Genomic DNA, 25,928 nt, shown 5'->3' with positions numbered 1-25,928 from the left:
TGCTGGGATTTCTAACTTCTTTTTAAGTGGCCTGTAACCTTCTCACTGGCAAAGCTTGGGGGCTGCCTGGTGGCAGCGGCTCAGGTGAAATCAGCACCAACAAGACCCCACGAAATGTGGTTGGGGTGAGGAACGGGGTGGAAACCCAGTCACAGATTTGCTGGGCTCATGGGAATCCCTGGGGGACTTATACCTGCTTCCCCAGGTTCCTTCAGTCACTGTGTTAGTTTTGTAGTGCTGCTGTAACAAACTACCACAACTGGGTGGCTTAAAGCAACAGAAATCTGTTCTTTCATGGTTCCAGAGGCTGGAGGACAGAAATCAAGGTGACAGCAGGGCTGAGTTTTCTCTGAGACTCTAGGGGAGGATCTTTGCCTGCTTCTTCCTCCCCTCTGGTGTTTGCCAGAAAGTCTTGGCTTTCTTTATTGTGTAGCTGTATCATACCAATCTCTGCTTCCATTGTCACATAGTGCTTTCCCTGTATGTTTTGTGTTTTCTCCTTTTCTAAGAACACCAATCACATAGATTTAGGGCCTATCATAATCCTGTATGATCTCATCTTAATTTGATTACATCTGCCAAGATCCTGTTTCCAAATAAGCTCACTTTCACAGGTTGTGAGTAGACATGAATTTGGGGGACACTGTTCAACCCAGCATAGGCACTAAGGGTTACATGAACTTTGCCCTTATTCCCCCATGAAGAAAGGAATAGACGGAGTGACACTGAGGTACTAATGACCACCAGACAGGCTGCAGGCAGGGGCTGGCTATTGAAAACACTTGGCTTCCCAAGAAGTTATTTAACAGGCTACAGGGGACCTGTGGACCTGTGCAATGGTCATCACCACTTCATATCTCTGGGTATTTCTCCTGGATAAAGAGTTCATAGCTTCCATCAGATTTTCAAAGGAGCCTGGGACCCCAAAGTGTGCCTGATTATCATGTGAAACATGTGGCAGTCAGGGAGAAGGGAGGGAAGTTTCCAGAAAACGTTTGATACCCTCCATCCCAACCAGGTTGGGGGTCAGGTTATGGGGTGCTAGAAGGGAAGCTATTGAATCTGTCTTCTGCTGTGCAGGGAAGGGTGGGACAGGAAAGGAACTCCCGTGCTTTTGCAACTGGAATGACAATTTCACTGGGGAGACGTCTTTGGATTTTGAATCTATTATCCAGCACCTCATCCCACAGACCAGCTGTGGGTCCTCAGCATTTTTGATCAGCTTCTGTACTCCCCCATTCCGTGAAGTCCTTGATAAGAATGCAAAAAGGAGGGTGACAACGACAAAGGCCATGGCCATAGATGTCACCAAGGACCTCCCTCCCTGCCCACCCAGCCCTAAGTTACCTGGGTAACTTTGTGAGGCACCCTCACTAAGTGACAGTGTCAGGTGAGACACTGCTTCTCTGTGTATACATGGGACATCCCTTATCAAAACAGATCCCCAGTTCCCTTACTCTGAGTAGAACCTGGTAGCTCCTAAGCTACCATCATGTCTCCCGAAGTTCTCTCAAGCCACCAGTTTGAAAAATTTGTTCCAGAACTTTGTCGAAGGTTGTATTCCGTATTGCCAGGCTGCTGATTATTTTTGTTGTTGTTGTTGTTTGTTTGTTTCAACTCAGCCTCTTCACCTTTTAAAACTTAGACCTTTGTCCCTTTCTGGGCTCCAGAGAGTCTCCAAGATGACCCCCAGCAGCTCTGAGAGCCCTCGGACCCATCCGATTTGTGCTCAGAGTTTGCTCTGGCCTGGAGAGACAAGCTCATTTACCAGGCTCGATTTGATCTCCTTGCCTTCTTCAGATGCTAACTTTCTTTTTTGTAATGTTTACCTACATTTCTCATCCTGAAGACCATTTCTCTTTGCTGGTGAGGACTGAAGAAATACATAAGTCAAACTCCTCTGATTTTGCCTAGATGTAGTTTAGAGTTTGCTTCCCCAGAAGATATAATTGGTGGGAAGACCCCAATACACATCCCAGGGGCATCGCCTCTATCCTGTGGGTGTCCATTTTTTGAGCCAAGGCAGTGAAGAACAGCCCTCCCTCTTCCCTTAGGGCTCTGATGTAAAGCAGGGAGGGAGCATTTCTTTAAGTTGTGCCTCACCTTCCTCTAGGAGGGGCTGTTCTGAAAGCCCCTGGTGTTTGGGGTCTCTCCTGGATGCTGCCTCAGCCCATCCCAGATCCCTGCTTTAGGGGCACTGGTCTCGGGGAGGGGGCTCTGTCTATTTTGGAATTCCTGCACTGAGCCAGTCATCAGAGATGACACTATTGTTGTGTGAAGGAAACTGAGACCTACAAGAAGCTCACCCAAGGTCGCAGTTAGTGGCACTGGAATGTGATCCAACTCATATCCCCATTGGAAATCTAGGGTGGGCCAGAGGAGTCCTACAGAAGTGGGACAACCAATTATCACCCTTTGCCCAGGGTTATTTCCTACTAGCTTTGGACAGTGAGAGAGGAATTTAGGCTTGAGGTGTGGCATGTGTCCTAATTCATCACTAAACAAGCTATGCAGCTTGTATCACTTTCCTGGGTCTTTAACTTCTTTTGTGTATACAAGCCTATGAGATTGCTGTGACCAGCTCACTTGGGGAGGGATCCCTGCAGGGAGCCGCTGAAGCCCTTGGCATGCACAGGCACACTACTCCTGGTCCCCTCACTCCCTGCCACTCCCGCTGTCTCCTTCCTTTCTCCCTGTCCCCTGCAACAGCCCTCATGCCAGCCTTTTGGCACACTTACGGGCACACCTGCCTCTTGGCTTTGCCATTCAGCTATCTTTTTTGTTTTAAATGAGCCAGTGAACATAACATTGATTGCCCAAACTGGGACTCTTGTTAGTCTGAAGGGAAACAGTATTAATAGTTCAGGACAATGGGTGATTGCAGACCTGCTGTGGCATATTGGGACTTTCAGGCATTCTACTTTCGTACTATCAGCCTTCCGTTGCTGGTGGTAGTTTGCCTCCATCTTGAAAGCCTAATGGCTTTCTGCTGCTCCTCCATCAGCCCATACTGATGACCCACCCATGAGACAGCATCATCCTGTCTCTTCCTGTTTCCTAATGGAGGCTGTCAGACTGTCCAGGTGGGCATGGTAAGTGTTCTAGGAGTGGTTAAGTCAGTAGTACCCAGGGAGCAGAATGTCTCCTTTAGCCTTTTCCCACCCACAGGGACCTGGTCTGGGCCAGGTGAGGAACACATCAGACTGAGATAGACTCTCTAGATGGCTCACCTACAACCATAAAAGGAGATATGATAATGAGGAGGATCTGAGGGGAACGGGGGAGGCAAAGGCCAGGCAGCCAAGTAGGGCTGGGAGGCTAGTAGAGAGACAGCTGAAAGGGGTGAGATAAGAACAGGGTTTCTTCCTTCTCTGTCCTGCTCTTCTGTCCATCATGGCCACACAGAACATTATTTGCTAGGTATAGCACTTGGCTGGAACTGGGAGGCCCCTACCTACTGGCTGCCAAGGGTTTTGAGTCCTATCATCAGTGTGTCATCTCTTTGTGGGTAACCATTGCTTTCTTCAGAACTCCCTTTTAAAATGCAAAATCACTTTATTCCAACATCAGTCTCTAACTTTTCCACCTGCACTCCTCTATCAGAGCAGTTCCCCTCCCTGCAGCTGCCTCAGAGTACCCCACAAGGGTAAGGGACCATTTTTCCTTGGTGGGTGAGTCTTCTTAGGAAGTTGACTCCTATTTCTGTCTGGGATATGCCATACTTGTAAAGCCTATTTTTTAAGATATAATTTGTAAACAGTGAAATATGCAAAATTATACATGTGTAATTTAAACAGCTTTGAAAATGTGGATACACCCCCTATTGCTCCATGAAGACAGAGACAGAAAGTTCTCCCCAGAAAGTTCCCTGGACACTGTCTCTGCACTTGTCCACCAGTGTTTCATGTTGCCTATATTGAAACTTCACTAGTTCTATATCTGTTTGGCCTGGCGGCCTTCACTCAGCGTGACATCTGTAAGATTCCTCCATGTTTCTCAGGTCATCCAAGGGACCAGAAGCCCGGCTAGGTGAGCAGCAGCCTGTCTTGACTAGGTATTGAGTGGAGCCTGCTGGGTGTTTTGGAGCCAGGAGTCCCTTTGGTCAGAGGTACTGCCACTGATGGCTTTACTGTTAACTGTCCCCTCTCGTGGCCTGTGCTGGGCCTCACTCCACAAATAGGCTGAGGGTTAGCAGTGTCAACTAGAGTTGAGGTGGGAGACCTGAGAGGCTGGGGTCTAAATCAGGGTGGCTATAGCTGAACCCTGGGGTCTAGGAGCATCTGGAGAGTTGGAAAAACTGTCCAAGGATCTGTAAATGCTCCCTCCTCCAGGGAGAAGGGGTGTGGCTTTTCTTCTCGTGCCAGGATCATGCCGTTAGCTGTGTCCATGCCTTCTGCATCACTGCAGTGACCTTCCGTCCCCTATTTCTACCTGACCCACTACATGCTGTCTCCACACAGCTGCCAGAGCTAGACAGGGCATGCTGCTACTCTGCTCAAGCCCCCTGGTGGCCTCTTGCTTCACTCTGAATAAGATGGAGTCTTTAAAATGGTCTACAAAATTATACAGGATCTGCCCCATCCCCTGCGTATATTCCTGCTGTTCTACCATAAGCTGAGCCTCTTCCTGACCTTGAACACTGACTGACAAGCTGTCATCATCTCTTCCCATTGAGTCTCTTGCACACAGCCTGCCCATTTCCCTAACTCATATGTCCCAGGAGGGCAGGGGTCACTCTGTTCTTTGCACAGGGCCTGACAGACAGCTGTGCTCCCTAACCTTTTTGGAACACTTAAACGGATGGATGCAAGCCCATTCTTGGTTTCCCAAAGGGGTCTGTGACCCAGAAAGGTTAAGAACCTCAAAGCAGGACCAGAGCAGACAGGCCAGTGTCTAGCCAGGACAGAGGGCTCTGTGGGGAGCTCCCTCCCAGGCCTCCTGCCATCACCATGGGAGAGGTAGGACTGGCTAGGTGCCCTGGGCAAAGAAGCTGTGGGAGATCTGAGCACAGCAGATGAGAGGAGCGGGCCTGAATCACCAAGCTGGTCCAGGTGCTCCTAAAGGCAAAACAGATGGGTCTCTCAAACTCACTTGTTGCAAAGATTTTCTTGATTTCTATGTTATTTTACTGTGTCCATGCCTTAGAAGTGAGGGGTGATAAATGGAGTGGCCAGAGGCCCAGTCACTGGGTCCTGGGATACACTAGCAGAGAACTGGAACCCTGCCCTCCTGGAAGGAGGGTTAGAAGAAGGGGAGGGACTCCAAGGCTGAGAAACCTGGGCTGCAATGAACGGTGGGCACCGGTGGATTGGGCTGTCTCCCACGGTGCCAGCCAGCACCCTGCCTCACTCCTCCCTGTATGTCATTTAATGTTTGCAGTTAAGTATTTACAGATATGTTCCCATGGCAACGGAGGCCTCAAAGTTACTCTCACAATTCTGTTTTCTCAAATGTGTTTCTCTGCTTGATTGCACAGAATTTTCTGGAAGCTGGCCAGGCTGAGTGAGTCACATTCCCAGCCCTGTGATCCAATGCCTCCTCCTGCTTCTCCACTCCCTTTGGAGTCCAGTGGGCTGACGCATGCTCTCCTGCAGCCTGTACTCCTCAGACCCAGAGCTTGGAGCTTGGAGCCCATAACCCTTCATCACCCGGATCTTCTGCTTACTGTGAGCTCCCCAATCACTAGGAAGTCTCCCCAGCTTCTCAGGCCCACAAAGCTCCACAAAGCTTGGAGCTCCCTAATGCTTTTGAGGTTCCTTGAAGGTGGGACCTTCCCTTCACCTCTGACCCTGGTACACGTAACCCCTGTTGTTAGAGACATTGCTGATGGCATCCCATCGGATTGTGTGCCCCAGAACTGCCCAGATGGATCCCTATCCTGTGCATTCAGCCATTAATTTTCTGAGCCCCTGCTCTGAGCCAGCCACTGTAAAAGGTGACAAGTTACAGAGGGAAACAAAGAAAATCCCCATGTGCATGGATTTCATCTTTAAATTGGGAGAGGGGAACGATGATTAGCAAAGATCAGGGTAGAGATATGTGCCATGGACAAAATAAAAACAAGGTGGCAGATGGAACCCCTGGCTGGAGCTGCATGAAATTGGAAGTCAGAACACGCCTTGGTGAGAGGGACATAGGAACTGAGACATGGTGAATGGAAGTGGCATCTGGGGGAGAGAGGGCTGCTGGCAGAGGGAATAGCTAGTGCAAGGGTGGGACAGGGGAATAGCCACAAGACCAGGGGGCAGGAACAAGTGCTCAAGGGCTTACTGAGGCAGCAAGACTGAGGTAAGACCCCGGACTTCCCTCTCAGTGGGGATGATCACAGATTGTGATGGGGCCACTGTGTGCATGTAGAGTGGCGGGGAGGCACAGGTGGAGGAAGGCAGTCATCCCAGAGGCAGAGGAGGCTCAGAGAAGGTAGGGTATTGAGGAGAGGGGCAGATGATCAAGGCTGTGGGAAGTGAGGACTCCAGTATGACCTTCTGTGATTTCAGTGAGTCCCATTGCCTCAGTTAGAGGGAGGGGCCACTGCAGGTATCTCCCACCATCCCTGATAGCCACACATGCTCTTACTCCTGACTGATCCTTGTCTTTATCCTTTACCAGATTCAACATTACAAGAAGGCAGAGACGTGTGTGTGCGTGAGCATGGCTCTCTGTGGGGACCCAGTGCCCACTGCAGCATTCGCTGGCAAAACCACTGCCTCCCTCAGTCCCAGATTTAGAGCCTCCACCCCTGCAGGAAAGCTCCTGGGTGAAGGATGCTCCTGGAGGTGACTGTCCAGGGGGCTGCCTTGTGCAGGGCAGGGTATCGGGCCAGGTGGCTTCTCCCGCTCATCTCCACCCTGTGGTGGGGGCTCTCCTTTCCCATGCTGCCTCCTCTCCCTATTCCTTAAGCCCCGGGAGCCACCATCTGGGAGGTGCTTGAAGCCTCAGCTTTGTTGGCCCCTGCTAAGAGTGAGAGGTACTGGCTTTGCTAATGACTCCTTGAGTATCACCATTATAAGTAATTTAAGTCACCAACATTTAATTGATGTTATAAACACAATATTTATGATACAGTTTGGGAAACAATGTGTTCTCTTATTCCTATACATCATGGAACACGCAGGGCTCTCTTCAGACCTCTACCTTCTCCCTTCTCTGCTGTTCTGGTCACACCTGTCAAGTCCTCCTGCCTGCTCCAGGCCTGGGCAGGCAGAGGGAAGATGGCAATGTGAAAACTCAGTTGATCCAAAGAGCTGCACAGAGCTTGCATCATTTTGGTTTGGTTTTGGAATGTGTACTGACTTTCACGGAGTGAACAAGTTGGATACGTGTGGGAATTGGGGCCATTTAGGGAAAGTTCCAAGAATACACTGAAAGAACTGTCTGAGGTCCACTGACCACCTCTCCCTAGTAGGGATGAATGGAGTTCAGGGACTAATGATCCTACCTACCACTACATCACCTCCTTCTTCTCTCCTCTCCTGTGGCTTATATTGGCCTCATCCCAGTAGAAGGAGAAAATAGAGATCCTGTTGCTGCCAGCATGACTTGAGCCCCCTGAAGTACCTACTTTAAGGGGCCAGGAGGCCTCAACCTGTTTCTGTCCCCTCTAGCAGGCACTGCCTCAATTATCCCTCATATAACCCACTAGGGACAAGTCCCTGGAAGCCCCCTTCTGAGGAGGGCAGCTGCTGCACAAAGGGAAGCCTGGCATGAAAAGCCCTAGGAAGGAGGGGACAAACCAGAGACCACATCTGAAGACGCAGGAGTGACAGCCAAGGTAGCAAGTTTCCTGAGGTGGAAAAGAGGAGTGGGGGTGGGGCATGGATTAGTGAGGATAGCAGCTTGGGGATGCTTCCAGGAGGGAGGCAGAGCAGTTTCCTACGGAATATGAGGACAGAGAATGTGGCCCTGAAGCATTGTGGCTATCTGTAAGTCACACCCTCCTCCAAGACCAGCTGGTGTGAGCCACCAGGGGGGCAGGAGTAGGGGCACCTGCAGCTATTGTACCTGACCTCCTCTACCAGCTGTGCTCCTGGTCTGCTATCCATCAGAATGGGCAGAAGTGGCAAGGAACACAAGCTGTCTGAGGGACCAGGTGCCTCAGCCAGCCAGGGCAAAGATGGAGGTGAGGGAGTAGGGAGTGGAGGAGGGCCCCAGTCTGCAGCAATGGAGAAGGGGGTTCTGCAGGTTGCTAAGCAAGTGGCAAACTGAATGCTGCATGAAGAAGGGAAAATGAGAAAGCAAAACTGGAGGAGGATGGGAAGGAACTACCCCAAGCTCTATTGTTCGCAGCCCTTTCTTTGGTGGTGTTTCCAAAGAACAAGTTCAGGCTGCAGGCTGGGGACAGAGGCACAGGTGAGTGGAGCTGTGGGCAGAACCTATTGCTTCTAGAGATTCAGGCCCCTAACATTAAGGTTGTGAGCAAGGGCGGTCTGTGTTCCCTCCTCTGGCCCTCCAAGGCCCCCTGCGAAGCTTCCTCTGCAATGGGGAGAGATTAACATTTGAAATCCACGCCAAGGGCTCCTTCCTTCACTCCCCACTCCTCACTTCCCCCAAAAAGGAAAACAGTCGTTGAAATTGAAAAATGGTGCTCAGTGAAGGGTTTAAAGACATTTTGAATTTAAAACATATTTTAAAGGTCATTTTCAGCAGTAATTATGTTATAATGGTGGGGCTCTTAGCAAAAGACGGAGTCCCGCAGTAACATTAGAGCAAATGGGAAGCAGCCAGAGCCTGAGTTTCCTGCAGCCCTTGGGTGGGTAAGGGTGGAGTGGGGAGGAAAGGGGGCACAGCACATCCTTCCAGAGTCAGTGAATGACTCACCCGTGGGTCCCTAGGAGCAGGGAACTATACAGTTAAATTTGGCCCTGGCGTGGAAGTGTCCTACAAGTAGTCCTCTCTGGGGCTTGCCACATCTGGGCTCTTGGGACCCTCTGGGAGACAGTCTGCAAGTTTGGCCTCCTGTCTGAGGGGACATACTAGCCCCCATGCCACGCCCTTTCCTTCGGTTTCCAGACACAGTCACTCTAGGGTGTTCCAGGAAGCAGGCTCCCCAATCTGGGGCCATTTCCAGTGGGGTGCCAGCCACCCGCCAGCAAGGAGCTTGTGTCCTATCTCTGTGCTTCCTGCTGGGTGATTGTGGATTACATTTTTGGAACCGGTTGAGGACATGAATCCACTGGCTACTTATTTGAAGGCAACCTTTTCTATCCTATATCCCCAACTAACCCACCCCTACCCCACACCTTGGCCTACTTCCTCCCTCTCTGAGAGTATATCCATCTTTGCCCAAGGCCAGACCCTCACAAACACTGCACAGAGACTTGTTGAAGATGCCACACTGAAAACACGTGTGAGCACCTACTGTTAATTAGAGATTCTAGAAGGGATGACTAAGGGTTAGGGGCTGGTCAGGCCCCAGAGCAGTCCATGAGAAGGCAGGCGGATGAAAATGCTGGGCAGAGGGCAGTGGGGAAGAGATGAAGCTGCCACTGTAGGAAGAGCCCAAAGGGCTATTGAAGGTGTTGGCCACTGTAATCTGGGAGGGCTTCCTGCAGAAGGGGCCAGGAGCACTGGTGGGCCCGAAGACAAACCAACAAAAGGATGAAGAACCCCAGGGCAGCTCGGGCCTCAAGCTGTGGCGCTGCCAGACCAACTGGGAAGAGGCAACCCTCTCTCCAGCTCCTGCCAGGTCCGCAGAGCACTGGCTGTAGAGTGAGGAGCCCAGAACCAAAGGGCCTGGGGACTGTGTCCTCTATGCACCGCCCGCCCTCAGCCACGTGGTCCTGGTGGGCTTCTTTAGGGGGAGAGGCACTCAACTTGGCGTCCCCCACCTGTCTCTGTGAAGGTGACAGTTGGTGCGGTGTAGTGGGGGAGCATGGTGTGGTGGAAGGGAGGACTGGGGCGCAGTTGGGGGCCAGGAGTGGGCGACAGAGCGCTAGGGAGGGGCGATGGGAGGGGTGTGTGCGTGGCTGGGACGGAGCCCTGGAGGCGCCCGCAGGGTGCAAGGGGCAGGGGGAGGCGAAGGGGCGAAATATAAAAATATCCGGGAGAGGCGCAGCGGCGGGCTACAGTGTTATTAAACTAAAGCATCTTATAAAACTCGAGCCATTAATAACAGGCTGCTGCCACGTCGGGGTAATTTATTCAAATTGTGGGTCCGGGATGGAGGAGCAGATGTTTCAGAGCTGCTGGTGTCACTGAATGAGTTCCAGGGGAGGAGGCGCAGGCAGTGTTCTGGTGGGGGCCCAGCCCCACCCCCTCACACCTTCCAGAATGTCTCGGCATTCCACCAGGAGAGGAGACCCCACCCTAGGCTGCTGGAGGGAGGAGAGGTCTGGCAGGCCCTGCTAATTTGGTTTAACAACTGCCAGGGTAGAAAGCTAGGGCTAGGGACAGGACGCAGGTCCCCTGTGAAGAATGTTTCTGCTCCCCTCCTGGCCTTTTTGCAGGTCCTGGCCAGGTCACTGCCTATTCCTACCATTTGAAATGCAGTCTCCTACACAATGCCATTCATGCTTTTCCAGACCCCCAGTGGGGAGGTGTTGGGAGCCAGGTAGCCTGGGAATCAGAGGCCTACCTTCTTCCTAGCCACTCCATCCACCAGCTGATGACCCAGCACATGAACCCTTGAGCCTCATTTGCTTCATGTATACAATGAATGGAGCAATAATACCTAAGTCATGGAGTTGGGGGAAAGAAACACAGACACACAGGAAGGTCCTGGCCCCTGGGGTGGGGTGGGGGGCTGTGAAAGTCAGCTGGTTTCCTGTTAGCACCTGGTGACACTTATTATGGTCTACTCAGTGGATTGACTGCCTTTTCTTCTGGTTGTTTCATTGATTTTACCCAAGTCCCCAGCTAGACTGCGAACTCTCCATAGCCAAGAGTCTCCTTGACATCTGTCTCTGTAAGGGTATGGAGTGCCAGAAATGGACCGTCACTCGGTGCTTTCAGAACAGTCAGTGTATTGGGGCTGGATGGATAGTGGCCCGTGGCTTTCTGCCCTAACGGGGAAGAGGCACCAAAGCTCACAGAGGCCTGCCCTTGGATTCAGCTGGGTCCCTTAGGCCTTGGTTAATCCTGAGTCCTGTTGGGGGATTGGAGCCTTAGGCTTAGGGTCTGATTCCAGACCCTAAGAAAGGGAAAGAGTCAGTCAGCCCTGGGTACCTGCCAAGACCTGGAGGAAAGTAACTGTAGATGAAAGCTCTTTCTGGCAAGGCAAATATCACTCTGTGGCGCCATCCCTAATTCATTCCTCCCCTTGGAGTACCTAATGCTGGCAGAGGTGGGGTGGGGGGAACTGCTCTGCTCCAGTCTTCATTCCTATGAATCTGAATCTCTTTCGGCTGGGTGTGTGACTTCATGGTGATTGTGTCAAACCCTACTTCTTAACCCTTCCTCCCAGGAGGGCATTCAATCCAGAGGGGCCCAACCAATTCTTAGCCCCAACTTCCAACTACAAGGAAGAGAGTTTTCTCCTCCTGTCTCTGTTTTGCAGACCAGAATGACTGCTTACTGAGTGGGTTTGAAGCAGGGTCCAGTCTAATTAAGGGGTCCCAGCCTTATGTTTGGGCCGATGCCCACAGGTGACAAGAGACCTTCAGCAGACCCTGATAGCGTGCCATGGTGAGTGACAGGTCAATAAAAAGAAATGTCCCAGTTGGAGGCAGATTCACCTCTTCCCATGGACCCAGCCTTCATGGTGCCATCATACGTGAGGAGAGATCAAGGAGGCCCTGCAGTCCCCCACATGGCCCTGCAGTCCCCCACATGGCCCTGCAGTCCCCCCACATGGCCCTGACCTCAAATGACACCAATAGAGTGATGTTCTGGTGGAGACAGATGGCTCAAGCCAAGTACACTCTTGATGGGATAGCACCAGTGACTCTGTTAGAGGTGGGGGCCCAGGGAAAGGGCAGAGGGTCTCCTTTGCCACTTCTCTGGTCTGACTACCCTGGACCTGGGGACTGATAAGGAAACTGTTTTTCAGGAGCCTGGGGTGAGATTGAGATGGACCCCAAGACCTCCCTGGGGAGCGGTTGGGGAGGCAGGAAAGTGTGATGGCTGTCCTCTGAAGTGCCTCCTGTCTGCCTGGCTGGGAGGGTCAGTGGCAGCTGCTCACCCTGTGGCTCTGCTCCTGGCAAATTGGACCTGCTCACAGCTCAAGGTTCATTTCCAATGAAGGAGAAAGTGCAGCCCCACACTCACAGGGCAATCAGCACACTCTGTGATGAATGGAGCCCGTGTCACTCAGCGAAAATGAATATTTCTTTGCGATAATGGCCAGATGGTAGCAACTCTCCGATCCAAATTAAAACATGCATGATAAATGCCAGGAAAACAGAGGAAGACAAAACCCCAACCTGGAGTGAATTCTCTCTATAAATCTTCCCCCCGCGGCCCCCTCCCCCCCACCACAGCGTCCCTGCTAATAGCCATTAAATTATTAAGATGTGCTGCAAGGAGAATGCCAATGTCAGTGGCACCGGCCCCACTGCCCACCCCCACCCCTGCCTGTAGGGCTTAGGGGTGGGGAGAAGAAAACGAGGGCTGCTTCTAGACCCGCAGACAGCCTGCAGGGCGGAGCAGGTTCCTGTTAAAAGACACAGGTGGGAGACTGGCATCATGCAAGGCCTGGTGTCCAGTGGGCCTCTGGGGATGACAGACACGCCTGCCCTCAAGAAGGACACAGTCTTCACAGATGAGAAACACCCATGGTTGACTTTACGGTGCACACAGAGGGCAGGAAAGAAGCTCTGAGCTGCGAAGCCAGTGGGGAAGAGCTAAGCAGACAGTCTAACTGGCTGGACTGACCAGGGTTTAGATGATGAGTGCAGCCAGGAAGCTGAGGAGGGTCAGAGAGGGACTGTCCAAGGGGAGTATGGGCCTAGTGTTCTGAAGGCAGCAGGTATTAGGCAGGGCAGGAGTGGCTTTGAGGTCTGTATTTCATGGTGACAGAGGGCTCTTGAACCTATGGCTTAATTCGCATGCCCTCTGCCCACCCCCTTGTGGCAGAGGTGCCTACTCCTCGCCTCATGGTGGAGGTCTTTCTTTGGTACCCTGACACCCTGTCCAGGGCCTGCATCTACACAGGTCTTCTAGCTCCCACTCCCAAAGGGCATGAGTGAGGAGTGGGAGTTGTCCATCCTGCAGCTGGTGGTCCAGCCTCATCCTCTGTGGACCTGGTGGTCAGCACAGATGCTGAGAGAACTCTGGGGGTTGGCAGCCCAGCACAGCCCAGCCCAGTCCTGTGGGGAGCCAGCAAGGCGTGGAGGCCTCCCCAGGACTGAAGCATGAAAACTGATTACTGGCTGTGTGGTCTTGGGGAAGTCACCCCTTCTCTGTCAGCTGTTGTTTCCCCTCTCCATAAGTGGGGTGATGTCTAGCCACCTGTGCAGGGTCACTGCAAGACTCAAGGCACACGGACTGGAAGCTCTGGATGACTGAATGACAGGACTGAGGACTATTTGTCTCTAATTATCTACTTTCAGAGCTCTGGAAGTACTCACTGGTCCTCTGTACTCCATCTGCCCTGGTCAGGCTGGAGTAGTAGCAGGTCCAACAGGGACTGTCTGATCTGGAGGAAGCACAGGGAGCACGAATAGAGAAACAAGACATGATAATTCATGGGCCTAAATGCTTGGGCCAAAGGACCAGGAGAGACAAGATCCCCAGACTCAGACTGCATGCATGTGAGCATAGTTGTGCATGCCCTGGAATGCAGGAGCCATTAGACCGCAGTGCACCAAATATGGGTCTTCCTATTCCAGAAAGTGGACTCGTCTCTCCAGAGAAGCCAATTATTTTTTAAAATTATTTATTTTTTAGTTATAGGCGGACACAATGTCTTTATTTTACTTTATGTTGTGCTGAGGGTCGAACTCAGTGCCTCACACATGCTAGGCAAGCGCTCTACCTCTGAGCCACAACCCCAGCCCAGCCAAGCCAATTCTTTTGTGATAATATTTAAGAATGTCAGATGCCATGTGTTTGTCTTGCTTCTCTCTATTTTCACGACTTTGTCCATGATACTGAATCTAAATGCTCCCTATCATCCCCATTGTCACCACCTCCAGGAAGACACAAAGCTTCCTTGTCCTGTCCCATTCTGGAAATTCATGTGATCAATTCATCTCCAACCCTGGGCATATACTTTCTATTAGCACTTGGTTCATCTAACCTTGTCAGACTCCCCACCCTACCACCTCCCCTCTTCTCCCATGAACTAGACTCTAAAAATAAAATGATAACTGAGCTGGGAAGCCACTGGGGAAGAGCTAAGAAGACAGTCTAACTGGCTGGACTGACCAGGGTTTGGATGATGAAGTGCCATTAGGTGCCATCAGGGGAGATGCCACCGTTCTCAGACTGTTCTACCTATGGTGGCTCAGGGGAGAAATGACATCGCTTTGCAATAGGAGGATGCAGCTCTCAGGGTTGGGCAGCCTGACAAGGAATTGGAATCAAGGAACCTGGCTCTGAAGCCCAGCCCTGTGCCTGTCCACCTCCCTACTCTGGCTCTCCACCATGTAGCTGAGAATTCCCCAGACTCCTGTTTCTAAAGCATCACTTCTACCATGTCACTTGCTTGCCCAAAGGCCTCAGATGGCCTCCCCTGCATAAATACCTCCATGTAAAATAGCTTCTGGGACTCAGGGTTCTCATATCATGTCTTTTCTCATAGTAGATCCCCTTTCTGGCTATGGAGGTGCCCTGCACCTGCCCGGACTCAGATCATTTTCCTAGCCTGGAAGCTTTACTCTTGGAGAGCATCCTTTGAGGGCAGGCAGGTGCTGCTTCCTCTCAACTCTGGTACTCACTGTCTCTTCCCACTCTCCCCTCTCCATGCCCTTGCCACGCCCATGCTGTTATCAGGCTGTACTCCGTAGGGTGTGCGGGGACATTGGACACATGACACCCATGCTAGGGTTCACTCAATATAGCACTGAGGACAGCTTGGCCCAGAAAGTTCTCACTGTGAACTTTCTCATCTAACCCATCTTTCAAGAAGTGGGATCACGCTCCTCCTTGCTGACACAGTGCTGGGGACGGGATGCCATAGGATTGGTGATGGGCTGGGACACCAGAGGGGGCCTGGTTCTCTTTCTCTGTCATTCCTATTCCTGGGCACACAGGCAGGAGGCAACTTTTAAATATCATCCAGAAGGCCATTTGCTATGATTAATATCCCATTTCCCCCGAAACAATCCTTTGCTAAATTAGCCAGGGCCAGAGGGAATTTGTGGAGGAGCTGCGAGTCTCAACTCAACTTTCCCAACGCATTAAAAAAACTTCAACAACAAAATGCAGATCAATCAACACCCCCTCCCCCAGCTGAAAACCCAAAGTCCATTTAAATTCAGCAGGTTTGCAGTTAATTATATTTTCGCACCTATGGCGGGAATTACAGATATATTTATAATGTGTTGTCTGCCCCTCTGGAGCCTTCTTGGCCCTCCCTAGGGACCCTTCCCTACCAGCCACTTCCCTCCCCAGACACAAAGACCTAGCTTCACGCAGCTGCTATTTGGGTCCAGTTGTGTAAACTGCAGAGGGCTTCCTGGATTTTTAAAAAACTATTTTAAAAAGGGATTGGATAAATAAGCCAAAGATTCCTTTAAGTTTTTAGTTAAAAAGAACAGAAATTATTGAGAACAAAACCCCAGGGCAGGGCGATGCTATCCCAGGATGTAGAGAATGTTGGAAATACTTAAAAAATGGGAGGAATGGTTGTCAGATATATGATAGAACTTCCTGACCATCAGGGAAGCCTTGCCCTGGGTGGTCAACCTGGACCTGGACCGGTCATTAGGTGTCTAATCTGCAGCCCTTCCAAATCTCTCAGACCTGGCTGGGCCCACAGCGGCTTCTTTCCCAGGCTGCTCCCAGTGTACCCCAGACTGTCTATGCTGTGCTGTCTTAAGCTTCACCTGAACTTCTCAAGCTGAGTACTATAATGTCTTTCCTTAAATATCAGTCCAAAATAAATCTAGAAATTAAGTATGCAAATAATCTGCTGGGACATGGGTTTGGGATGTTTCAAGGAACCATGGGGCTTGTTCATGACCTATTGTACAACTTGAGAAATCTCAGGAGGGACAGGATAGGACAGGCAGAGAAAACAGGAGTTCTAATTCCTGGAAAAGAAGACTGAGAAAGACTGTGGTGGCTTTGCTACTTGATAAAAAAGGGGAGGGGCNGTTTGCCATGATGCCTTCTCACCCAGGGTCCCAGAGCAAAGCCACAGCCCTGGAGAAGGAGGGTGGTGCCGTCTCAGGAGCTGAGCACGCCCTGGTCTGGAACAGGGTCTGGTGGGGAAATGAAGAAATTCATTCCCTAAGGTTTCGGTCCCTTCTTCTTCAGGGGCCTCTTTGGGACCTCGGTCATCAGACACCTTCTCATCCCTCTGGGCTGGGCTGGGTCCGCTCTGCTCTGCTCACTCTGATCTTCCTAGAAGGAGGATGTGCTAGGCCAGGATAGGGCCCTTTTTCCTTACTGATTCAGGAGAATTTTAGATTAGTCTTCACCTGGCCTTCTGCTTTCCAAATCTCTGACGCCCCTCCTGCCTGGCCTGAGGGCTTCCTCGGCAGAACCCTGAGGGGTTTCAGCTCCCCCAGGAGTTCCTGTCTAGACAGTCATTCATTGCCTCCATAGATTGGAAAATAGACACTTTTGTATATTGCGTTTTTATAAAACGGGACCAGCCTACACGTCCATTTCATCTGAACGCTGGCTAAATTGCCTTTCCAGTGTACAGAATTGAACAGCCAAGAGAGTCTGGAAGTGAGAAATGCAGCATTGGGAGGTCAACAATTGCAGCCATGGGTCTCCCAGGCCGTGTCCCAGGGCCAGAACCATTGCAGGAGCATGCAGCTGCCCCACTTGGGCCCAATGCCCCTCAGCTGGTCCTCAACAGCCCCTCAGAGCCCGCATGGACAGCACTTGGTTTGTCTGTTTAGAAATAAAATAATGCTTGGAGGAGAGATGAGGAACTTAATAGGATTTAAAAAGCCACAGGACCCGATGGGGCTACAGATGGTGGAGGGGCTGGGAGGAGGGAGTCGGCCTGGGTTTATGGTGGGGAACGTGGCCTCCGGGAGGGCCTGGGAGCTGCGTCACACGCATTGTGTCCAACCTCATTAGCCGGCCCAGCGGGACTCTGCCACCACACCAGTGCTATGCAGTGAGGGGAAGGACACCCTGAAGATGCCGTTAAATGTACCAGGGGCAGCAAAAGGCCGAGAGACCGTGGCTAAATGACTTGGCCAGCACCTGCCTCCGGGCTCCAAGTGGAAATGGAGTAAATCATGGCTGTTGCATCTGCCCTAAACCTCTGATGCCTTCCTTGCCCTGCCCAGGTCCCACCAGAGACAAGTTAAGAGACAGGTACACAGAAATCAGAGAGAGAGGGGCACAGGCGTGCCAACTCTAGAAACGAAGGCCCCCTGAGCAAATGGAAGCTTCAATGGGATAGTTTAGCTCCAGGCAACTCTACAGGATTTGGGGAGGGTGGGTGGGGCATAAAGAAGTTTCTTCGCCTTCTAGAAGCTTCCCTGGGATGTCTGCCTATAGTAGTTTACTACAAATACCTCTAGGAGCTCCCTTCATGGCTGAAGCTCAGGACTGCTCCCCACTGGTCCCTCTCCAGTCTACCCCCCGTCCTGTAGTCAGTGGGGGAAAACAGGATCTCATTATGGCAGGCGCAGCCCCTTCCTGCATTCATCTGACCTCCACCCCTGGCTTACGGGGCCTCCATCCAGATTCTCAGCCTCCCTTCCCTGAGCCTGGCAAAGGCCTCCCCAGAACAGTCCCCACTGGCCAGGGAGGAACTTGGGAGCTCCTTAGCAGCTTGTCCTTCCTTCTAATTTGGGCCTTACCTGCCACAGTCAAAGGTCTGTGTGAGCTGGTGACTGCTTTTGGCAGTGTGTCTAAGCAATTGTGCCTGATTCTGCCACAGAGATGACGAGCTGTATGTATTGTGCACGTGAGGGTTCCAGTTCCCAGACCTGGGGGTGGGGATGGCACACCCTGGAAGGCTGCATTCCCCTCAGGGAGGCTCCCTGATGCATCAAACCTGGATGTTTGAAGACAGTGACCTACCAAAAGTTGGTCTGGTTACTCTGAGACCCTGCTGGGCCCGGCCTCCACTTTGCCTCTCATGTGGTAGGCCTAACCTCGCATTGGAGAAGAAGATCTGAGCTCCTGCCAGGACAGTGGCCTGCCAGCCTCAGGCCCTGCACTCACAGACCTCTTGCCCATATTCCATCCATGACCATTCCCAGAGGCCCTGTTCTCATGCATGTGGGCTGATGTGACCTCTAGAAGAAGGAGAATGGGCAGAGAAGCCCATTGATGGGCTGCAGCCTCCGGTGTGGTGAGGCAGAGGAAGCTTCCTCCTGACCTGGCCAGGGCCCCAACATGTTTCCTGAGCAGAAAATGCTGCTTACCGGCATCAAGTGCTACCAGAGGGAGCTGGGTGGAGGTCACAGGGGCATATGTATCCTATATCAAGTCTCTGGGACACTGTGTGGTTGGAAAGGGAAGTTCCCAGAACTGGGGTGAGGACAGGACTCACCAGTGAGCAGGGCTGGGGCCCACTTCCTGTGGGGTCATGTCCTTTCTTGCCCCTGCATTCTCCTCCCCCAACCCATTTTCTTCAGGTCTCTCTCTCTCTCTCTTCCTTCTGCTTCCCCCCCTCATCTCTCTACTGCTCTCACTTCCTTCTTTCTTCTCTTCTCTCCTCCTTCCCATCTCCCCTCACATCCTCCTTTTTGACCCCACTCTCCCCGCCACAGTCCTTCCACATTCTTCTTTCCCCTGTTTCTTTAATCTGTTTTAAGTTTTCCTCCCTACTCCCCTCCCAAGAAGTATTTAATGGATATTAAATTATTTTAAACCAACTTTCTTTAAAAAAAAATTGCTTGGTGATAATGCTGACTCAGGACCATCTCACTGTTTAATATTGAATATGCAATTAATAGATAGATGTTTAGGTTTGGCTCTCTTTCTCCCCTTTCTACCGCAGGAAGAATAAAAGAGCTGATTAATCTGGCTTGGGGCAAGCGTCAGTGGCAGGAGATATATGGGAGAAAGGAGATGAGGTTAGCAACTCCGAGTCAGAGAGCCATTGCCTCCCAGGCAAGTGAGGGACGACAGGGCTAGAGGTAGCGCTCAGCTGGGCTGCTGGGCAGAGGGCATTGCCCACCCCCTTCAGCTGCAGACTGGGTGGGGCCTTGTTCATGCCATTCTTGTTCTCTTCCAGGTGTGGAATCTCCCCTCCTTCAAGACCAGAATTGACCCTCTTCAAATGTCACTTCCTCCAACGCTTCTAGCTGTCCCTTCCTCGGGGCACCCATCTAGGACTACTGTGCAAGCTACCTGTGTACTCTTGAGATTTCCCTCTGACGCTGCATCCTGGTCCAGCTACCTGAACAGGGTGCTGCAGGTGAGTCCCTGCATGCCTGGGTGACCAGGGACCCTGGCTCTGCTGTGCCTGCCTACTGGAGATGGTTTCCAGGAGAGGCCCCTTGCTCTGCCATTAGCCTCATGAGTCCTAGGTAAGGAAGAGTGAGGATGTACTCTTATTATCCAGGGAAAGAACAGAAGCAGGCATCCTACGCCAGGCAGGCTTTGCGCACTCAGGCCCCTCACACCTGAGCCATCTTTACCCCTCAACTAAGTGGACCTGTATTATCAGCATCCTCGGGACAGGAAGGACTCAGTGGGCCTGGGGTGGTGTGTCTGTATCTTGGGGCATGACTCCTTCAAGCAGCACAAAGATGCCAGCCAAGCCCTGGTGTGTGAACTCCAGGCCCAGGCGAGCGGGGGACCTCAGCCACAGAGGCCTTGTGCCTAGTTGAGCAGCCTGAGCTGGAGGGGATGAGGGAGTGTTCTGGGAGGGGCAAGCAGGCCACCTGTGATCAGTCACATTACAATCCCCTCCAGCACAATTAACTCTCCAAATTTGTAAGTAGCTTTAGCTCATTTCATCTTTTGCCCTTAGTTTAACCCTGGTAAATTTTTGTAGTGGCGAAGGGTGAGGGAGAGAGAACTTCCTTAGTACCCTGCTGAGCTAAGGGGCAGAAAGACTCAAAGAGTAGAAAGTTCTAGGCCTGGGGAGGGTGGTGAACATGGGCACTTGGGTGACAGCCTAGGGTGGTGGGGACTTGCAGAAGAAGCCAGGAGCTCCAGGCCAAGAGGCAGCAGATGGTTGTGACTGATTTCTTTGTCCTATTACCTGGGCTCTCATGCTGGACCCACTAGGCCTGCCGGGGGAAGAGTAGGCTGGGAGACCTTGGGCAGGGAGCTGTATCCAATGTCACTTTTTCAGGGTACATTTCTCTGAGTGAGTGTGATGGAGTGTTCTGGATTTTTAGACCCTTTCTAGGCAGTTCCTATTCTGTGGGAGTTTCCTCTGAGGTAGAAGGGTGGCCAAGGCCTCTCCCATTGCTGGAAAAGGCTGGAGCAGATGGTTCCTCCTTCTCTGTCCTGGTCCTTCCCGTGTGGCTGCTCAGCTTACCATCTAGTAGGGCTTTTGTGTGTGCTTGGGGTGGATCTTCTCACCAGAGGCCAGGAGGGAGCGCTTCCTGGAGGGTCTTTGGACTGGTCCGGGACCGAGTTTCGTGCTCTGAGAGCACAATTTGGGGCTGAGGCTGGGCAGGGCCCAGTAGGCATGAGGCCCAGTAAGAGGTGGCAAGGGGCTGGCAGTCAGCAGGAGCATCAGGAAGAATGATACCCGCGTCCCACAGGAGGCAAGGCAGGAAGGGAAGACTAGCAGGGGTCTGCAAATGGTTTCCTCCATTTGGCTGGTAGGTCTCTTTGTCTTTATCGGGTGAGGTGAGACAGGCTCTGCACCATGGGGCAGTTTGTTGCAGGAGGAGCCAGTACTTGGGTGGTAGAGGCTTGACATTTGGTGCTGGAGGTCTTCTTTAAAATTGGAGTGTGTTTGGACCCTATGGGGTGTGATGGTGGTGCTAGGGACAGTTCTGTGCCCAGAGTGGACCCAGGTTGCTCCTGGAACTGAGGCGAAGGTGAGTAGTAGCCATAAAGGCACTGTGACTCTAGAGAGGCTATCCCCTGGAAACAGAATTGCCTCTGGCTGGCCAGGGCTTCAGGGAGACAGTTCCTTACACCTGGGCTCTGCAGTGGGGCTTGGCTACCTCATGCCAGGCTCCGGCAGGCTCTGCATTCTGGGGCAAGCATTTATGGGTGAGACCATGTACTTCTCTGTCCACTGTTAATACAACCTCTCTGATTTTTAGTCCCATGTCAGCCTTGTTGTCCACCCGCCCCCACCGTAGCTATACCCCCTCCAGCCTGCATACTCTTTGGGTACAGCTACATCCACTGCCCACCTCCTGGTCAGGCATCTATTGGAATAGTCAACAGGGCTTTTCTTGACATCATGGAAGTGGACACGCCCTTTGGGGTGTCCAGGAGCAGGCAGAAAAATGCCTAAGACAAGTGACTTGTTTTCTTAGAGGCACAGACCAGCAGCCAGCTGAATCCAGTCTCCCCTTCCCCCACTGCCTATCCATATCAGTCACCCCAAACTCCAAAGCCCTGTCCCCATCCCCAACCATGAGGTCCCCAGAGAGACAGGAGGAGGCAGCAAGGAGTCGCTGCACCCGGACAAGAGGGAAGGGAAGAGGGGAAGTGAGGGGCAGAGACAAGTGGGCCCTCACGTGAAGGGGGCTGGCGCAGGCAGCTACTACCTCCTCGGCTCTCGCTGTCCGCGGGCTTCACCTGGATTGGCCGGTTCATCTGCAATAGAACACAGGGACAATGTTAGAGTGGGCCTGGGGAGGAGGGGACAGCACCCCACACTCACAGGTACATGGATGCAAGTGCTTAGACCACACCCACCCATACTCTGACCACACACTGAGGCTAACAGGCTCAGCCTCCCAAAGCTCCGCCTATCTCCCTTCACAGCACAGTGCCTGTAGGCGCCTTATTTCAGGGGGTTTCTCTGGATTGGAGAACCTTTGGGGGCTCCTCCTCCACTTTGAGCAGATCTTGTTAGCCAGATACCAGAATCCGAGGTGGACGGAATGCCTGCCCCATCTCCTACACCCACGAGGCTCTCATGTACCCAAAGCTCATCTGTGACCCAGCCCTGAGTCACTGAAGGCAGCAGGTTTTGCTGAATCAAGCTGGTTTCTGGTTGCAGACAGAGCCCCTGCTTAGGCCAGGGCATGGCATTGAGCTTCACTTCACCCTGGAAGATTTGACCTATGGGACAGGGGCGACTGAGGCAGAGTTCAGGGCTAGGGCTCCTGATTGCAGCCAGGGTAATCCCCTCAAGGTATGTGTGGAGTGGGCATGGCCACTTGTCTCTGGTGCTGTCTAGGTGCCGGCAGGACACTAGGGAACAGACTGACTCCCTAGGCTTGCTGGCTGCCGGCCTCTTGCCTGGATCCGTGTCAATGCCCCATTTGGGCCACTAGGGGTCTCTGAACTCCAAGCATCCTGGCTCTGCAGCCCATCTTCAGCCCTTGCCTGTTGTACCAGGGTGAGTTTGCCAGCCCTGCGTTCTCATCGTATTTCAGACAATAAAAATAATAGAAATCATGCCAAAGCATGTATTTTATGTCTTTGCCAGTGTTTCTGCCTGTCATGTCCCTCTAGATCTCTTATTGCATGTGCATTTCTTGCACCTTCTCAGACCCTTAGAGGCAGACAGGGCAGCAGGGCACCCCCGTTTTAGAGATAGAGAAGCCAAGGCAGAAAGAAGGGCATGAGCTTCTCCACGCCGCCTGTGGCAGGAGGAGGCTGGGAACCAGGCCTGCCAAGGCTGTTTCTGTGCTTCCTAATGCACCTTTAGACTGGGCTGCCAATTCCCCTCCGGAACAGAAGTCGGGCCAGCCAGTCACAAGCTGCCGCCTGCCTTCCCGTCTAGGATTCAAAGTGAGTTTTGGCTGTGTCGAGACAACGGTGGTGGCGGGGGCCAGGGAGTGAGGATGCCTGTGACTCAGCAAGGTGAAGCCGAGGCCAGGGGAAGGGCAGAGCCATGGCAAGGAAGGACAGAAGCAGGAGGCAGGACGCAGAACAGACCGGGAAGGGGCACAGGGGGCCAGTCCACTGAGAGGGGCTAGGCTGTCATTATCTGCCACCAGGTCCCCACTCGACATTCCTGATGGAGTTGAGGGAAAGAAAGGTGCTTTGTATATAAGCTCTGGCAGCAGAGGAAATTGTCATGTTAAAGCAAACCCCAATCCCTGGGAAAAAAGAGGGACATGAAGATGTTTCTGGTTTCCCCTAAACAATCTCCTTTCTAGGTCTTGAGGAGAGAGTTTAGAAGGTCCACCAGGTGTCTGGCTAGGGAGAGGGGCTCCAGGGGGCAGCCAGGTCACTTCTGGTTTGCTTTTTGAAATGCAACATCCCATCCTTTTCTAGATTCATCCTTTCTTCCAGGGATCTCCCTTCCTCCTCGTCTTCCCCCAAGCCTCCTCTACTCCAGGAGGGTCCCACGGTCTGGCCTGGATGCCTGGACACTGTTTGGGTCATCATATTCTCCTGCACATAATTCTACAGACTTCTTGCTTACGTAAGTTTACAGTTCTCTGAGGAAGGCATTATTATCTCCATCTTGCCAATGAGGAGACCTAACTGGGATTCAGCCAGGAGGGGCAGGTGCAGTGCTAACGATGTCATGTGATTGGCTGTCCTGTATTTTCCATCAGTGACCCCAGCTGCTCTGGAGGAGGGGCCCAAGGAGGAAGTCAGCGGGGAAAATATCCATGCGGAAAGGACAGTTTGGTGCCAGGTTCTCTCTCTCTCTCTCTCTCTCTCTCTCTCTCTCTCTCTGCAGTACTGAGGATCAAACCCAGGGCCCTGCACATGCTAGGAAAGCACTCCACCACTGAGCTACATCCCAGCCCTAGGGTCCTGTTCTTTGTGCCACTGAACTTAATACAAACTCTTCATCCTGATATCTGGTCCTCTTGTACCACACCTCCCTCTACCTCCACCTCTTTTTCTCCAAGTCCATTCTCTGGGTCTGCAAATTTTCCCTGCCCCTGAGCCTCCTCCTTCTCTTGACAGCCTATTCATTCTTCAGGGCTAGTTTGTAGGGTTCCTGTTGTGGACTGAATCATCTCTCTCCAGAGTCACAAGGTAAAGCTATAACCCCCAATGTGACTATATTTGGAAATAGAACTTTTTAGGAAGTAACTAAGGATAAATGGCATTATAAGGGTGGAGCCCTAATCCCACATGACTGGTGTCCTTATGAGAAAAAGAAGAGACGTCAGGGGCACACGCCCACAGAAAAGGCCATGTGAGAACACAGCCAGAAGGGGATCCCCTTCAAGCCAGGAAGAAATCCCTCACCGGAAACCAACCCTGCCCAAACTTTGATCTCATAGTTCCAGCCTCCACCATGGAGAAATACATCTTGGTTATTGAGCTACCCAGTCATCTTGCTATGGCAGCCCCAGCAGGAGACTAAATCCCCTAGTCTGAAAGCCTGGAGATTCCCCCAAGGGGGAAAGGATACTACAGGGAATCCTGCCCTCTTTTCCATATAGTAGGCACACCCAAGGCTGGGGATTGACCTTCCTGGGGTGAGGGATTTAGACTCGCTTTTGAGGAATAAAGTGTGTGGAGCTGAGAAAGGGAGTGAGGCTGTGCAGGAGGCTGCATGATGGGTCAGAGTGTGCTTAGAAGATCCCTCATCCTTAGGGGCGACGTAGGGAAGAAGGCTGGGCTGCGGGGAGGAGACTCCTTCCCTGTTTCTGGGTTCCACACCAGTCTTCTCTGGGTGGGCCTGAGAGCAGTTGGGGTGAGTCCTGTTGCTGGGCAGGGGCTTGGGTAGAGCTAATTCTAACACGATTGGTCCCATTTTCCATGGTAAATTTAATGAGGGAATGAAGATTCCATGTTCATGGAACCCGGGTGCTTGTGATGCCCAGACCCATGCTCCTGTCTTAGGCTTGTCAGATGCCCTTTGGGAACTCTCCTGTCACCTCTGGACAGCATGCCAGAGCTCCTCCATGGCTAGGTGCTGGGCTCGCCCCCTCACACACAGGTCCCTTGGCTTCTTTCCAGGTTCCCTGTGGGTTTTCAAACAGGGGGCATCTGGGGTCTTTTTCAGCCTCCAACATGCCCTCAGTCCTGGGCTGGGCACCCACGGGTACTCCAAGCAGATCAGTGGAGCAGAATGGATTTGGTTTTCATGGTGCTGGGCCTCCTGAGGAGATTTTTCATGTCTCATTCTGAGCTCAGGGTTGTCAGTGTCCAGATAGCCTTTGCAGGGCTTGTCAGAGAGGTGCTGGGCTAGATGGTGAGAAAAAATATAATCCTGTGCTTTCTCCACTCTCAGCAGAAATGACTTGTTGGACTGGGGTGGGAGGGTTTCTCAGTTAGGCTTGGGCTTGAAGGGGACTTCTTTCCCTTGCTCCTGACCTTGCCTGTGGTGAGCCGTTTCTGCAGACTATGGTCGCCATTACAAGATGGCGCCGGCTTCCACTGTGGCCTGTGATAAACAACTCCTAATATGGAGAATTGGCACGCAATCCCTTACCACCCTATGAGAAAGCTCCACGTGGCAGCTTTGCATTGGGGCTTGAGATGCTTTATTAAGGCTGGGAGGGGCATCCGGGAGGAAGAAGAAGAAATATCAAGGGCCTGAATAAACTGCTGAAAGAAGATTCCTGAGTTGCGTCTTCCTTGCGGGCAAGGGGTCGCGACAAGTGGTGCCAAAACCCGGGACTCAGAACTTTCAGCAGTCAGGGGTGGTGCACCGGTTAGTCCCAGGTAAATGGGATCCGCGACCAAAGCGGGGTTAATCCCAAGTAAGTGGGATCCGCAACCAAAGCGGGGCAACTCTCTCTGTAAATAAAGAGAGAGCAAAAAAAAAGGACGCTCCCCTGTAAATAAGGAGAGAGCGGGGCTTTTGTACTTTCACTTTCTTTATAGCTCTAAAAACA

At 52.1% G+C, this 25,928-nt stretch overlaps 1 protein-coding gene across 1 annotated transcript in view; it reads right to left on the bottom strand.

The window, feature by feature from the left end:
* The window catches only part of Celf4 (CUGBP Elav-like family member 4), a 293,998-nt gene that overhangs the window by 43,811 nt on the left and 224,259 nt on the right, over nt 1-25,928 (bottom strand). Inside the window, 1 exon segment of the mRNA XM_048806309.1 lies at nt 21,681-21,759. Within this exon segment, the coding sequence (XP_048662266.1) occupies nt 21,681-21,759 (79 nt within the window).

Source organism: Marmota marmota, unplaced genomic scaffold, assembly GCF_001458135.2.
Source record: "Marmota marmota marmota unplaced genomic scaffold, marMar, whole genome shotgun sequence".
Lineage (NCBI taxonomy): Eukaryota > Metazoa > Chordata > Mammalia > Rodentia > Sciuridae > Marmota > Marmota marmota.
This window is presented reverse-complemented; position numbering and strand designations above follow the sequence as displayed.